This window comes from Lissotriton vulgaris, chromosome 9 (genome assembly GCF_964263255.1).
Source record: "Lissotriton vulgaris chromosome 9, aLisVul1.2, whole genome shotgun sequence".
NCBI classification, from domain to species: domain Eukaryota; kingdom Metazoa; phylum Chordata; class Amphibia; order Caudata; family Salamandridae; genus Lissotriton; species Lissotriton vulgaris.
In genome coordinates, this window is record NC_141697.1 from 255,958,626 (window position 1) to 255,970,834 (window position 12,209).

Sequence of the window (12,209 nt, forward strand, 5' to 3'; positions counted from 1 at the left end):
CAGCCATGCCCAGGGCCCATCTCCCAGGTTCCCATGGAATACAGACCTGTTCCTTTTTGACAACAGGTTACTCTAGTGTTGAAAGTTTAACACTTACGTCTTTAGAGCCAGTTTATGAACGTTCAGCGCCAACTGGTCATTCAGCAGTGGGGGAACATTTCTTTATAATCTGACGAATTACAAAACACACAAGCCTGCGGAGTTCCAGAGTCGCAGGAAGAGCGAAACATGTTTTTCTTCTGAGGTATATTGTGAAGCAGCACATCACGCGTGGACCTGGGGAGCTTGACAGGGCTGATAGTACATACACCATGGGTCAAATGTTTCAGCCTGTTCCCTATAAAACGTTATCTACCTGAATCACAGGCTGAGGGCGACACCGCGATCGTGATGTATGGTACACTGCTGACATCAAGCGGCCAATCGCGGTACAATTTATAATACCATGTGAGACAGTTCGTCTCACAGAACAAACAAGCCTTGGATGGGCCAACCAACGTATTTTTTTTTTTTTTACACGAAAGTGAATCAAAAATTCAAAATACAAATTTTTCGCTGTTTCTCCGTTTTGTAGATTTTTTTCTCCAGCTACTGAAGCTGCCAAATACACAAATAGAGATGAAGTCACGGCGATCTGGGGAGTTATTTAAATTGCCTTGAGACAAAAGCAGATACCTTTAGCCACTCCTGCGTCAATGTGCAGGCTAGAATGTTGTTTTGTTTGATGACGTCTGCTTGGATTTTAAGGCATAATGTGACATCATTTACTGGATGGTACCTTTAAATGAATTGTAGTTCCAAATCGCTGATTTATGAAGATTTACATTTACTGGTCAGTAATAAAACGTGTAAATGTATTTATTACCAGTGGCTGAGATGAAGTCAAGCATTTCATCCATCACCCGCGTTGCATACTTACCTAATGGAGCAGCCAAAATTATGTGAAGGAGACAAAAGACTGGTATGCAAGATTACAAAAGAAAAAAAATGGCACCAAGTGGATTCAACCAGAGGTCCAGTCCAGGTCAGGGAGAGGTGCACTTTCTTACTTGGGTGCCCTTTAGGTGAGCTTCTGGAGCAGGGAGTCCAAAGTCAAGCAACTTTGATCAATGTGATATTTTAATCTGAGCCATGCACAGTCCTAGAGCAAGCCATTGTTATGAGGTAACAGTGAAAGCAAGCAGGGGTACTAGGGAGTTTTACTGTAGCGAAAAAACATACACCTAATAAGGTTAGAAAACGAGAAACCTCCCTTACCCAAAAAGCAAGATTTGTTTTGTGGCTGGGGCCCTCAGCACATGAGTGTTTTGGCTGGTATGTCAAAGAAGTGAAAAGAACAGCTTACAAGAAGGCCACTTACTTGTGCGTTCAAACACATGCTATCTCAAATGGAAACCACCATTCACTTGCTTACACAGTGAAGAATTGTCATGATACATATATGCAACCCACAAATGTCCCACATATGAGTATAGATAAGGGAACAAAGGTATTGGGACTAGACAGACCTTTACAGGACTGACCTCTCCTCAAGGGTACAAGTAAAAAGGCTCATTCATCTCAGAGGCAGGGACGAGAGGAAAGTGCTCATCTTCACTCAGGTTGGGGGCTCAATTTGAGTGACCCTCATTCAGCCCCTGTGAGCAGAGTTAATAGTGAACAGTGGAAAAATGTGGGCTACCTCAAGTGGAATCACAGATTGTTGAATTTACTGAAGGAAAATATAGTACAGGCCAGAAAGAACATACAAGACTATTCACAGCAATGTGCGGTATCTTTGTCCTAAAAAGCACACAAAAAACATACCAATTAGTGTGGCTTCAGATCACCCCCTTGAACAAGATTAGACAGCGTGTCGCCTCATACATCTACTCAACCATGCCAGCCTTTGTGTTGATGATGAAATCCCTTTGCTGACTGGCGTCCCTGATGTCAACCACATGCCTCTCAAGCCATATTCTCTGGTGCTGCATGCCTGGTTGCTTGCCAATGTAAATAATCACATTATACAACCCTCAAAAACCTTGAATGGCTCCCTTCTGAAATATGCATCAAATTCCAATCCTCATGCATGATCTAAAAAAGAAAGTATTACACACCTAACTACCTGATGATTTAACAAAATATATGACTCTGACACTAAAAGCAGCATGAACCAAGTCATTCTTGAAATTTAAAAATACAGAAAGGCTATCTTCCTTCATACCTCCTGAGTGGAATGAAGACCCCGCACCTCAAACTTCCCTTCTCTCTCTTTGTGTTCAGAAGGAAACTAAATACCCCCTCTTCTCCATCTACCTTCTCTTGATCCCTACTCTTATGCAAACCTCCATTCACCATACATCTACCCGGCCTCCCTCCCTGGTTCTACGTTAATACCTAAGTTAACAGGGTCAATGTCTCCTGTATAAGTTTCAGAACCTGTGCTAAATGTATATCTCTGTTTTAATATGCATATATTGTCAGAAAGCATACATTCACGCTGAGATGAAGAGTTTATAGTCTTTAATGTGGCAGCATAGCACAATTTCCTTACTTAGCCAACCAACAGGTGAAAATAATGTACCAGTATTCTACATTTCAAATGAATATAAACCGTTTCACTGAAATGCAGGACAAACATAAACAAGTATAAATGTAAATATATACATAAAGATATAGGGCCACATGTGTGTAGGTTTTCATTTTGCGAGTTCCTAATAGAAGATTTTGCAATTTGCTGTAATGAAATAGCAAAGACCTATGTACAAATGTGTCCTTGACATATTTAGCGATTCCTAATGCGGTCACAGTTGACCTACTGCATTAATATTCATGAGTTAGTTTGCAATTTGCAAGCCAGTGGAAATCGCTAATAACACAGGGATGGTGGCTTGCTGGGGATAGCAGACCACCTTGTCTGCGTTTGCTTTTAAATAAAGCAACTTTTTGTTTTATGCAGCCTGTTTTCCTTAAAGGAAAACGAGACACGGTTCGAAAACAAAAATTAAGCGTTTCAGTTTCAGTAGGCAGTGGTCCCTGGTACCACTACCTGCTCTTCAAAAAGATTTTCACATGCATTCACAGAGGGAAAGGAGTTAATTTCTTACACTCCTTGGCTATAGCAGGACACCAAGCGAAAGAAGCAATGTGTGTATCACTACTATATCTATAACACACACCGACCCCTCAACTTTCTTGGTTGTGCCTGAACCATTGTGGCCAGACCTGCTCACACTACGCACATCTGATCAGCTCACCTCTGATAGGTTTACACTACACACCTCCTTATTACCACTCATATTCGCACACCTATTACTGACAGACATCCATTTCTCTGACGGTTCTAACGTCTTTACTGTAGTAATGGCATCCTGTAATTTAGGATCCCCTCATTGCCCATAACTGTTCCAGGATCTTCTTACTGTTTAATTGAACAATTATCTGACCTCTGATCATTTCATCATTCATGGGACCAAAATTGCATAAATCTCTTAAAGCAGTCAGAAGTACATCAAAAGACTCACCATCATTCTGTGCTCTAGTATAAATCACTCAATACTGATGTGACCAAGTCACATCAGTATTGAGTGAATTCGTCCCGGAGAGGCTGTAGTGATTCAATACTGATGTGACCAAGTCTTAGGGTCCGATTACTGTGTTGATCCGACCGTCAGGTCGTCGGTGGCGGTCTGACTGACGACAGCCCTTCTGTCCAACTGGCAGATTACAATCTAGGCAGTCGGACCCTGACTGGTCGAGGGAAGACCGCTGCCTCTGACAGGATCACTGATCCTGTTGGGCGGCGGTCAGAATCGCAATCCCGAATAGAGGTGGTGGCGAGGCAGGCACCGCCATCTGGATTTCGATATCCATTTCCGATAGCCTTTTCATGTTTGAAAGACCGCCATTTAAAGGCTGTGGGAATCGGATTTTGGGGGCCCCAAAAAGGGCCCCTTTCCATATAAAGGCCACTGTAAAGTGGCCCAAGGGGAATATTTAGTGCCCCCACTCACCTGCATGCAAAGTGTGCCAGGCATCACATGGAGTCTGGCACACGGTGCATGGAGGTGCAGGAAGTGCTCCTTTACAGGGCGACTTGTGCTGTGGCCCTTTTCCTGTGCCACAGCACAAGCCACCATGTAAAGGAGCACTATACGACCTCCAGCCCTTCTGTCACATTGTAATACATGTCGGGTGGTCTCCTGACCACCACAACAGCAGTCAGTGGTCCGACCGACCGCCATCATAATAAGGCCCTTAGTTGCAGGTTGCATCGTAACGAGCAGGATGAAACCACGTGTTGTGTGCATTGGCATAGAGTCAGTTGCAGTGCCAAGAACAGCACAAAACCACACGCTGTGTGCACAGCCGTAGAGTCGGTTGAACTGCCACGAACAGCACAAAACCACGAGATGGGTGCACGGCCAAAGCGTCGATGAAGCCATGAACACTGTCCGTACAGCTGAAATCCATTGGAGTTCCAAAGTAAGTAAGGGCCGCATTTAATTATTGTAAAATCCTCATAAGCCAGTGGCAAAACTCCATAGGTAGTCGGTCAACACTGGATACATTAACACAGTTGGATTTCAGGATATTTCAGACAAAATATTGGTCTTGTGCCGCCAAGTATGACCTATATTCCTCTGTAGCCCATTGCCAATGTTGGAAAGTATAAATCCACATTGAGATAGAGTTTAAAGAGTTTAATACTTCAGCACAGCACATCGACCTCAGATAGCCAACCGGCAGGGGAAAATTACCTATCAGTATTCCACATTCTAGATGAACATAAACCGTTCCACTGGAATGCAGGACAGACATAAACAAGTACAAATATAAATATATATATAACGATGTAATGAATATGCAACATACAATGTATGTAAAAGTCTATGAGCATCACTATGTCATGTAAGAAAACCTTGCAAAACTCTGTCAATATTCCCAGGAGACCTCGCTGTTTTGTGCTCCACAGTGAAGTACAATCCTTGCAGGGAAATGGACCTCCACAGAACTTGTATTCATTCCCATCAGCCACTTAAGATTAATCTGGAATATATAGTGAATCCCATACATGTACTGTTTAATGTGAATGCACAGCACCCCTGCTTGATCACAGGCAAGTTATGTTTTTTGAAAAACATGCTAGCTCTGATGAGGGCCACTGGATGCTTCTTGCCTTTCTTATTTCAATGAGCAAAAACAAATCCAGGTTCCTTGTGGGAAGCATCAGTTTGTGCTATTAAAAAAACTGACATATCAGGAGAATTCTAGTGCCCCTGTCTTGTACAACTTGTTCTTTAACGGCCTTAGCCAGCTTTTGTGGGGCCAGGACAGTCAGTGGGGCAGATATGTCCCATCCAAGGGAAAAAAGTTTCAGGAACACCATATGAGATCTAGAAACGCTTTCAAAAGTGTCTGAGTAGTGGCACTTCTAGTCCTGCACAAACTTCCAAAGATTTAATCTGTCTACTTCTTCCTTGGTGCCGAAGGAACACTACAGAAAACGGGCTATTATGACATTTGGTTGGTTTAGCTTCTAGACGAGAGACAGCTATATTTTCTATTTCGTTGGCATTGAATACCTAGAGGTCATCCAACACCTGGTTCCCAGTTCCCTGGAAAGCGACTGATATATTCAACTTGAATTGCATTGGTAAACACCATCAAATATCGAGAACTCTGCCTTCACCATGGCTCCATGGGCAATGTAATTTGCGGATAGTCACTGGTCAAATTAAATGAGATGATGTGTTTAGCTATGTCCAACTTATTTACAATATTGTCAGCATCAAACACGGGAGGGGAATCACACTTTGTTACAATGTGGATACCCAGATAGTCAATCCAGAACTGCAGGTCTTTTGACTAGTGTACTGATGCCAACATCACATGTCTGGCCCATGGACTTTGGAAGTGTTTCATCATTCCTAATTCTAGCATCTTGGTCACCTTCACCTTGATACAGTCTTGGACTTAGCCTAATATTATGTAAATTTTGCAATTGAAATTCTGACTGTCACTTATGTGTGTGCGTCATTGGCATGGAAGGGAGTTAACTCAGGAATCAGAGACAACTGACAGGCATTGTCTAACATTCTACAAACTGTGCCTGTATCAGGTCAGATGTTTTAGAAAACAATGGTTCTTATGTGGCCGAAAAGGCCCAAAGAAAAAGGCAGTGTCAAAATTGGGGACAATGCGCTAAAGTCAAGATTGATAATGAATATTTCAGGGAGCGATAAGTAATATGAACAGGGACCTGTGAGACAAAATAACGTTTGTTATTTATTTTATGAAAATATGCACGAAAGAAATTCAGGTGCTCACACAGGAAAGTGACAACAAGCGTGACGTGATAAGTGGGGCTGACTTTAAAATATATACATTGCATTGACAACACATAGGCGAACTCCACATGAATAAGTTATAAAAAGTGTACAGAGTTCTTGTTGTAGGGGGTCGACGGCGTTTCGATCTCAACTGTTTGAGATCATCTTCAGGACATAGCAATAGTAAGTAAGCTGAATTCAAAACCTGGCGATGCCGGGGAGAAGGTAAAGCAGATCGCCTCAATGGGCATGAAAACCTGATACGTGAAGCGGAGAGCGTGAAATTATTTCAACTGTGACTGGCGTCCGCCAGTGAAGGGGCTGAGGAGTGATGTGGCGCGTAAATTAAACAATTGTTTAGAACTGCACGAGGGGACCCGCTGATTCCGGCTTCATCCGATCAAAACGGATTGGAAACTATAATGTGGTGCAGTGGGTCAAGGCGTGGCCTCCAGAGAAGCTGGACATGGAGCTCTGCTCTTCCCTATCAGGCTTACTAATGCAGTCCTGAGTAGCAAATAATTGGAAACTATAGCCTTGACCTGCTGCACCACATTGAGGTCTCTAATCCGTTTTGGAGGTGGGGGAGAAGCATGGAAGTCAAGTACAAGGCTATTAGACTCAGAGAGGAGGGAACACTAGACACAAGTCTTGGGGCCTGGATCACTCCCATGAAAGGTGGGCAACATGTGCATTATGGGTAGTGCAAACTTCCCTGTCAATTGACAGCAGAGGAAAACCATGTTCACCCCCACACCCCAGAGCATGGGGCCACCACAGAGGATGAAAAGCGCATTGGGCAAACCATTATGCTGGCTTCTAAAGTAGTCCCTCTTAATTTGCATCCTCAGCACAATGTCTGTTCTCTTCTTGGCAGGAGAAACAGAGTTCAGAGTCTGAATGCACATTCCTACAATGCTTTTTGGTAGACTGCCCAGCAGAAGCAGCCCACTGATCTTAAGCTAGCTCCTTGAATGTGAAATCCATGGTGAGAGAACCAGAGGTTGTGAGTGCTTAGAGAAAGATTTTGCGCTAACTGTGCCGTCAGTTGGCAGGTAGCAAGAGGCAGAGCTCAGTGTGTGGCTTGGTGATTATGCGGCCTGACCGTACACAACAGAGTTCTGAATTCGAAAAAAGATGCAATACATGGGCTTCTTCTTTGTGCACTAAGATGACATGAGTTCTTGGAAAAGGGTATGATAAGATTTATAAATTGCCCTTCCAAAGAATGTGATCTGATCAGGGGGTTCTATCTGAGTTTCACAATCCAAGATGAAGTTGAGTATTTTCCTGTGATGTCAGCTACTGTTTGAATCATATATAAAGGAGGCATAAAGGAGGAAAGAATCTTTCACAACACATTTGCTCCTTTATTTTTCATCACGTTCATTGCCCACTTGCTGTTTTTGCCTCAAATATTTGCTCCTACGCAGCTGAATACACTTTTGGATTTTCTTCTTGAATTCTTGCTTGGCTCTTTCCTCTTCCCTGATGTTCAAGAGAACTTGGTGCCAACTTAACTATTTCTGTGTTACTTTTCATCTTCAGTCAAGAACTATAGGATTGCCAGACAGGTTTTTTACCCATGTGTTTTTCCTCCTAACTGGGGTACTCTAAATAAATCACTTAAGTGCAGGCCAGCACCATGGCTACTAGAACGAGTCACCCTTTCTTTGGGAAATCAAGACAAAACCTTAACAGGCTGTCTTAGAGTCCAATCTTTGACATTGACAAAGCCAGGAGGCCTTTATGCAGGCGTGAAGCAGCTGAGCTTTGCAGCTTATAGAGGCGAGGATGGACATATAATCAGCAAACAAGCCTACTCGCTCTTCAGGTCACAACAGCAGCAGCCTTTCTTTCTCAGTGCCAGGGTCCATCCCTGTCTTTTAAACAAAGACATCAACAGAGCTCTTACCTTGGCCCATCCTGTCCACTTTTTTCCTCTGTGATGTTGCATTGAGCTTTGGTGAAGAAGAAAGTGAACTGACATTCTTTTATCAAGGTCCAGCTTGAAATCCTAAGTGAATGACAGTTATTTCCATGCCACCCAGTGACATAAATCATGTGCTACACTTGAGAACGTTACAAAAGGGGGTGGTGATGGACGGAGCATCTGAACCAATCAAACACTCACACCTAGTCAACAGATCTGGGTTTAATCCATCACCGTTCTTTAGCCCACTCTGCCACCCCAGTTCAGACATGGCCATATGCAAATCAGTCTGACCCTGTGCCTCATGGGAACAGTCCAGCCCGAACTGCCAGGCCATGCCTTCCTCGGACCGGAAACAAGCTTCCGAGAACCGGTTTCTGGCATTTCAGCCGTCTTCAGCCCTGCTTGCTTGAATCCAGTGGCAAAGTGAGCAAGGGACTCACGTCTGAGCATACCCTGCCAACTTATGGCAAACAAAGCGGTACAAAAGGGGGTGGTGATGGACGGAGCATCTGAACCAATCAAACACTCAAACCCAGTCAACAGATCTAGGTTTAATCCATCACCTTTCTTTAGCCCACTCTGCCACCCCAGTTCAGACATGGCCATATGCAAATCAGTCTGAACCTGTGCATCATGGGAACAGTCCAGGCCGAACTGCCAAGCCATGCCTTCCCTGGACCGGAAACAAGCTTCCGAGGACCGGGGTGAATGTGAGGTAATATGAATTTTATGGTCAATTGTGTCCCCTAACGTAGACCCCAACGGCTCCATGTACGTGCTTCAAGTACATGTATGTTCCCTCCACTTCCAGCTATGAAGACGCAAATACATTTGCGTCCAACGTTAACATGTCCTCTTTCAGATCCAACAAGAATGGGTCGGATATTCAGTTCCTAAGTGTGCCTTGCCAACGTCTTTACATGGTGCACTTTCATGTTTTACTCGCTCTGGTGAGTTAGGCTCTGATTCCTGCCATTGAGCCCCTTCTGCCTCCTGTTTCTAAAAGCTGCAGTCTGCTGCTTCCTGACCCCTGCCTTACTCCCTGTGAGGCGAGCGGTGCCTGGCTCGACCTGCTTGCCTGCCAAGACTGTATTCAGCCTTCAAGTTATCTGCTCCGCTCCTCGAAAATACATTCCTGTCTAGTAGTTTAGGAAAACATCTCCCCAGTTGCAGAGCAAAGGGCCTGGCCTTCCTGTCTCCGTGCAAGTAATTCATAGCTCCTGTTACCATGGTAGGCCCATGGCCCCCTTGCTTTACACGTAGACACGAAGTCACATATGCACGCACTAGCAGTCAGTATAGAATAGCCTCTGCCCGAGAGACCTTTCCTTCTAGATAATACAGTTCCTCAAACACAAGATATTAGATATGATTTGGGATTAGGTTGTTCTGACATCCCAGACTTCTGTCTCCTCATGTAGGGCTAAATGTCAAGTCCCCTTCACCCCCCAGTTCCACGTCAATCACACGTCATGCTGCTGCGCGCGCATCTCTGCCATGTATTTCTGCTGACACTGCAGGATTCGTCTATGGATTCACCTACCTGTGATACGTTTCAAGTGACGTTGTCTAGCACACACCTCCGTGCACGCCCTCATGCACGCCTTCTGTTACGTACATGTGTTCTTATCTCGTTTCTCTCAGCTGTTACGCCTTCTGCATTCATTACTATTATGTGTATTGACTATATATATGATATCCTGTTAATAAAGCATTGTACATGTCCATGTCCATTCCCTTCCTGAACCCTTGTGGTGATGGAACATGATACCTGGTTCGAACCAATTCCTTTTTAAGGAATAAAACCTTCATAAACTCAGATGCCACGGACTCTGCCTCTTATTTTTGACTGAGTTATTCTTATTGAACTTTACCGCATAAATTAAGTATAGGTAATTTAAATTTACCACAAATGTATGACATTGTTCTGCATTCTATCCATCAGTTGTTGTTTTTACACTTGAGAACGTGGCAGGACCCAACCAAATGTATGTATACCCTTCTTTGTTCATAGTCCAATATTATAGCAACTAGGCATCATTTAATCAACAACGTATGTCGGAATCCATGATGGTTGCAACCATCTCATAGTACTCGTGGGGGTCTGAACTGCGCCACTGAGGGGGTTGTTGAGCCAAATAACCTTAGTTTCAGTGCCCTTTGCAAGGAGGGGTATCACCAGCACAGGGACATGATGGCATCAAAGGGAAACCAGAAAGGATTATTACTGTCTTCCTTGGCAACCCATACTTCTAGGGCTACATACACGCGCACACATGCACAGACACATACAGACTCACTTCCAGGGCTCCTCGGACTGTTGTACACATTTTGGGCTCTGGGTGTGTTAAATTAATTGTCTGTTATGACAGAGTGCCTTGATTTTCCGAATAAGAGCCATGACTAACAAATAGCAGTCACCAGGTTTGTCAAGAACTGGACAAGGGGACTGTAGTCACTTATGTTGAAGTTAACTTTTGCTCCCCATCTGCAGCAGAGTTGAGTGCTCTTCTTGGAGACTGGAGTGCCATAATCAGATCGTAGTAGAGCACTTCTTAGTAGACTAGTAACAGAACTGTCCTGAGCATGAAAACGTGCCTGGTGCATTAGAAATAACGAAATCTGGCAACATATGGTTACCATTACCTACTAGGAATTTGTAAAAACCCTGCCTTTCTCCTTTTCAGTTCTCTCTCTCCCTTTATACTCTCTGTTTCCTCCGTGACCCTCTGCACTTTAAATTGCTGAAAGTGAGCTTCTCCAGCACACACTTTCACTACCTTGTTGTCCTTTTCGCCAGTGAAATGTTGATGTCTTACCGCACTGACTTATAGATACATCCCTTACACTAGGGTGTTACATTAGTTCTAGGATAGACACTCTAGTGAGTACAAAATAGCTTGCACACCCTAGTGAGATATCCTCATTCTGTACATTCTGGTGACTTTTGGGGACCTTACATATTCTAGTGTTGTCTTTCACATGCTGTAGGGTTATAGGGTGTGAGCTATTTTGATTGTACATGTGTGGGTGAGTTCACAAAATCCTCACTTATGCTGGTATGTTTTTGTTCGTATAGACTTTGGATGTGTCCAGAATTTGTATTTATGCATGCAATGCTCCATTGAGTTATTCCTAGTTTTGTGCCAGGCGTGATTGTGTTGGGAGTGTTGGTCTTAGTTTATTGTGTTTTCTTTCATTCCTCAGATATCAATGAGTGCCTGTTGGCTGGACTCTGTAAGAACGCAGAGTGCTTGAACACACGTGGTAGCTACAGATGCTCCTGCTCCCCTGGATTTATGCTGGACACATCACAGAGACGCTGCATCTGTAAGTGTAACCTCCTGTCCGTCCTCTTCCCATCTGTGTCATGTATCATCTCCTGCTGACCTTCCCTTCTTTCTCTGTCACTCAGTTTGTTTGCTGTTCCCCTTTCTTTCTCCTTCCTGTCTGTGCCACTTTGTCTTTAGGCAACATCTCTTTCCTCCTGCCTCTGTTCCGCCATCTCCTGCTATTCCGGTCTCATTGCCTTATCGGCCTCTTTATAGGATCTCTGTGTTTAAGTACCATCTTTTTTGTGTTGCCTGTCTGTGTGCCAGTTTTGTAAGTAGAAATGAATAGTGCACTCTTCTGTAGGGGGGGGGTGTCCTCCCTATTTTTTATTTTTAAACTTTATTTTCAATTTTGATACACAGATCAATAAATCAAGACTAAAGCGGTACATTGTTAGGTGATCCATCATACAATAATAATGCACTGTGATGCCCATGTATCAAATATAACGTCAATAATAGAAGACCAGCCGTCAGATCAATGCAAATCGGTAAGCGCCAACCGACACGCCACAAGTTCAACAATCCAGAGTTTGAGTTTGAGTTTAAAAATATTTCTAGAGCGCACGTACACCGAGCGGTTTCATAGCGCTATGTAGTACCACCAAACCCAGGGAACGAGAAAGA

At 43.8% G+C, this 12,209-nt stretch overlaps 1 protein-coding gene across 2 annotated transcripts in view; it reads left to right on the forward strand.

Moving 5' to 3' along the window:
• Positions 1-12,209, forward strand: part of LTBP2 (latent transforming growth factor beta binding protein 2) — a 1,419,414-nt gene that overhangs the window by 903,640 nt on the left and 503,565 nt on the right. For both annotated transcript variants that reach the window (XM_086937485.1, XM_086937488.1), the window contains exon 10: positions 11,458-11,580. In XM_086937485.1, the coding sequence (XP_086793611.1) occupies positions 11,458-11,580 (123 nt within the window). The remainder of the gene's footprint in view (positions 1-11,457; positions 11,581-12,209) is intronic.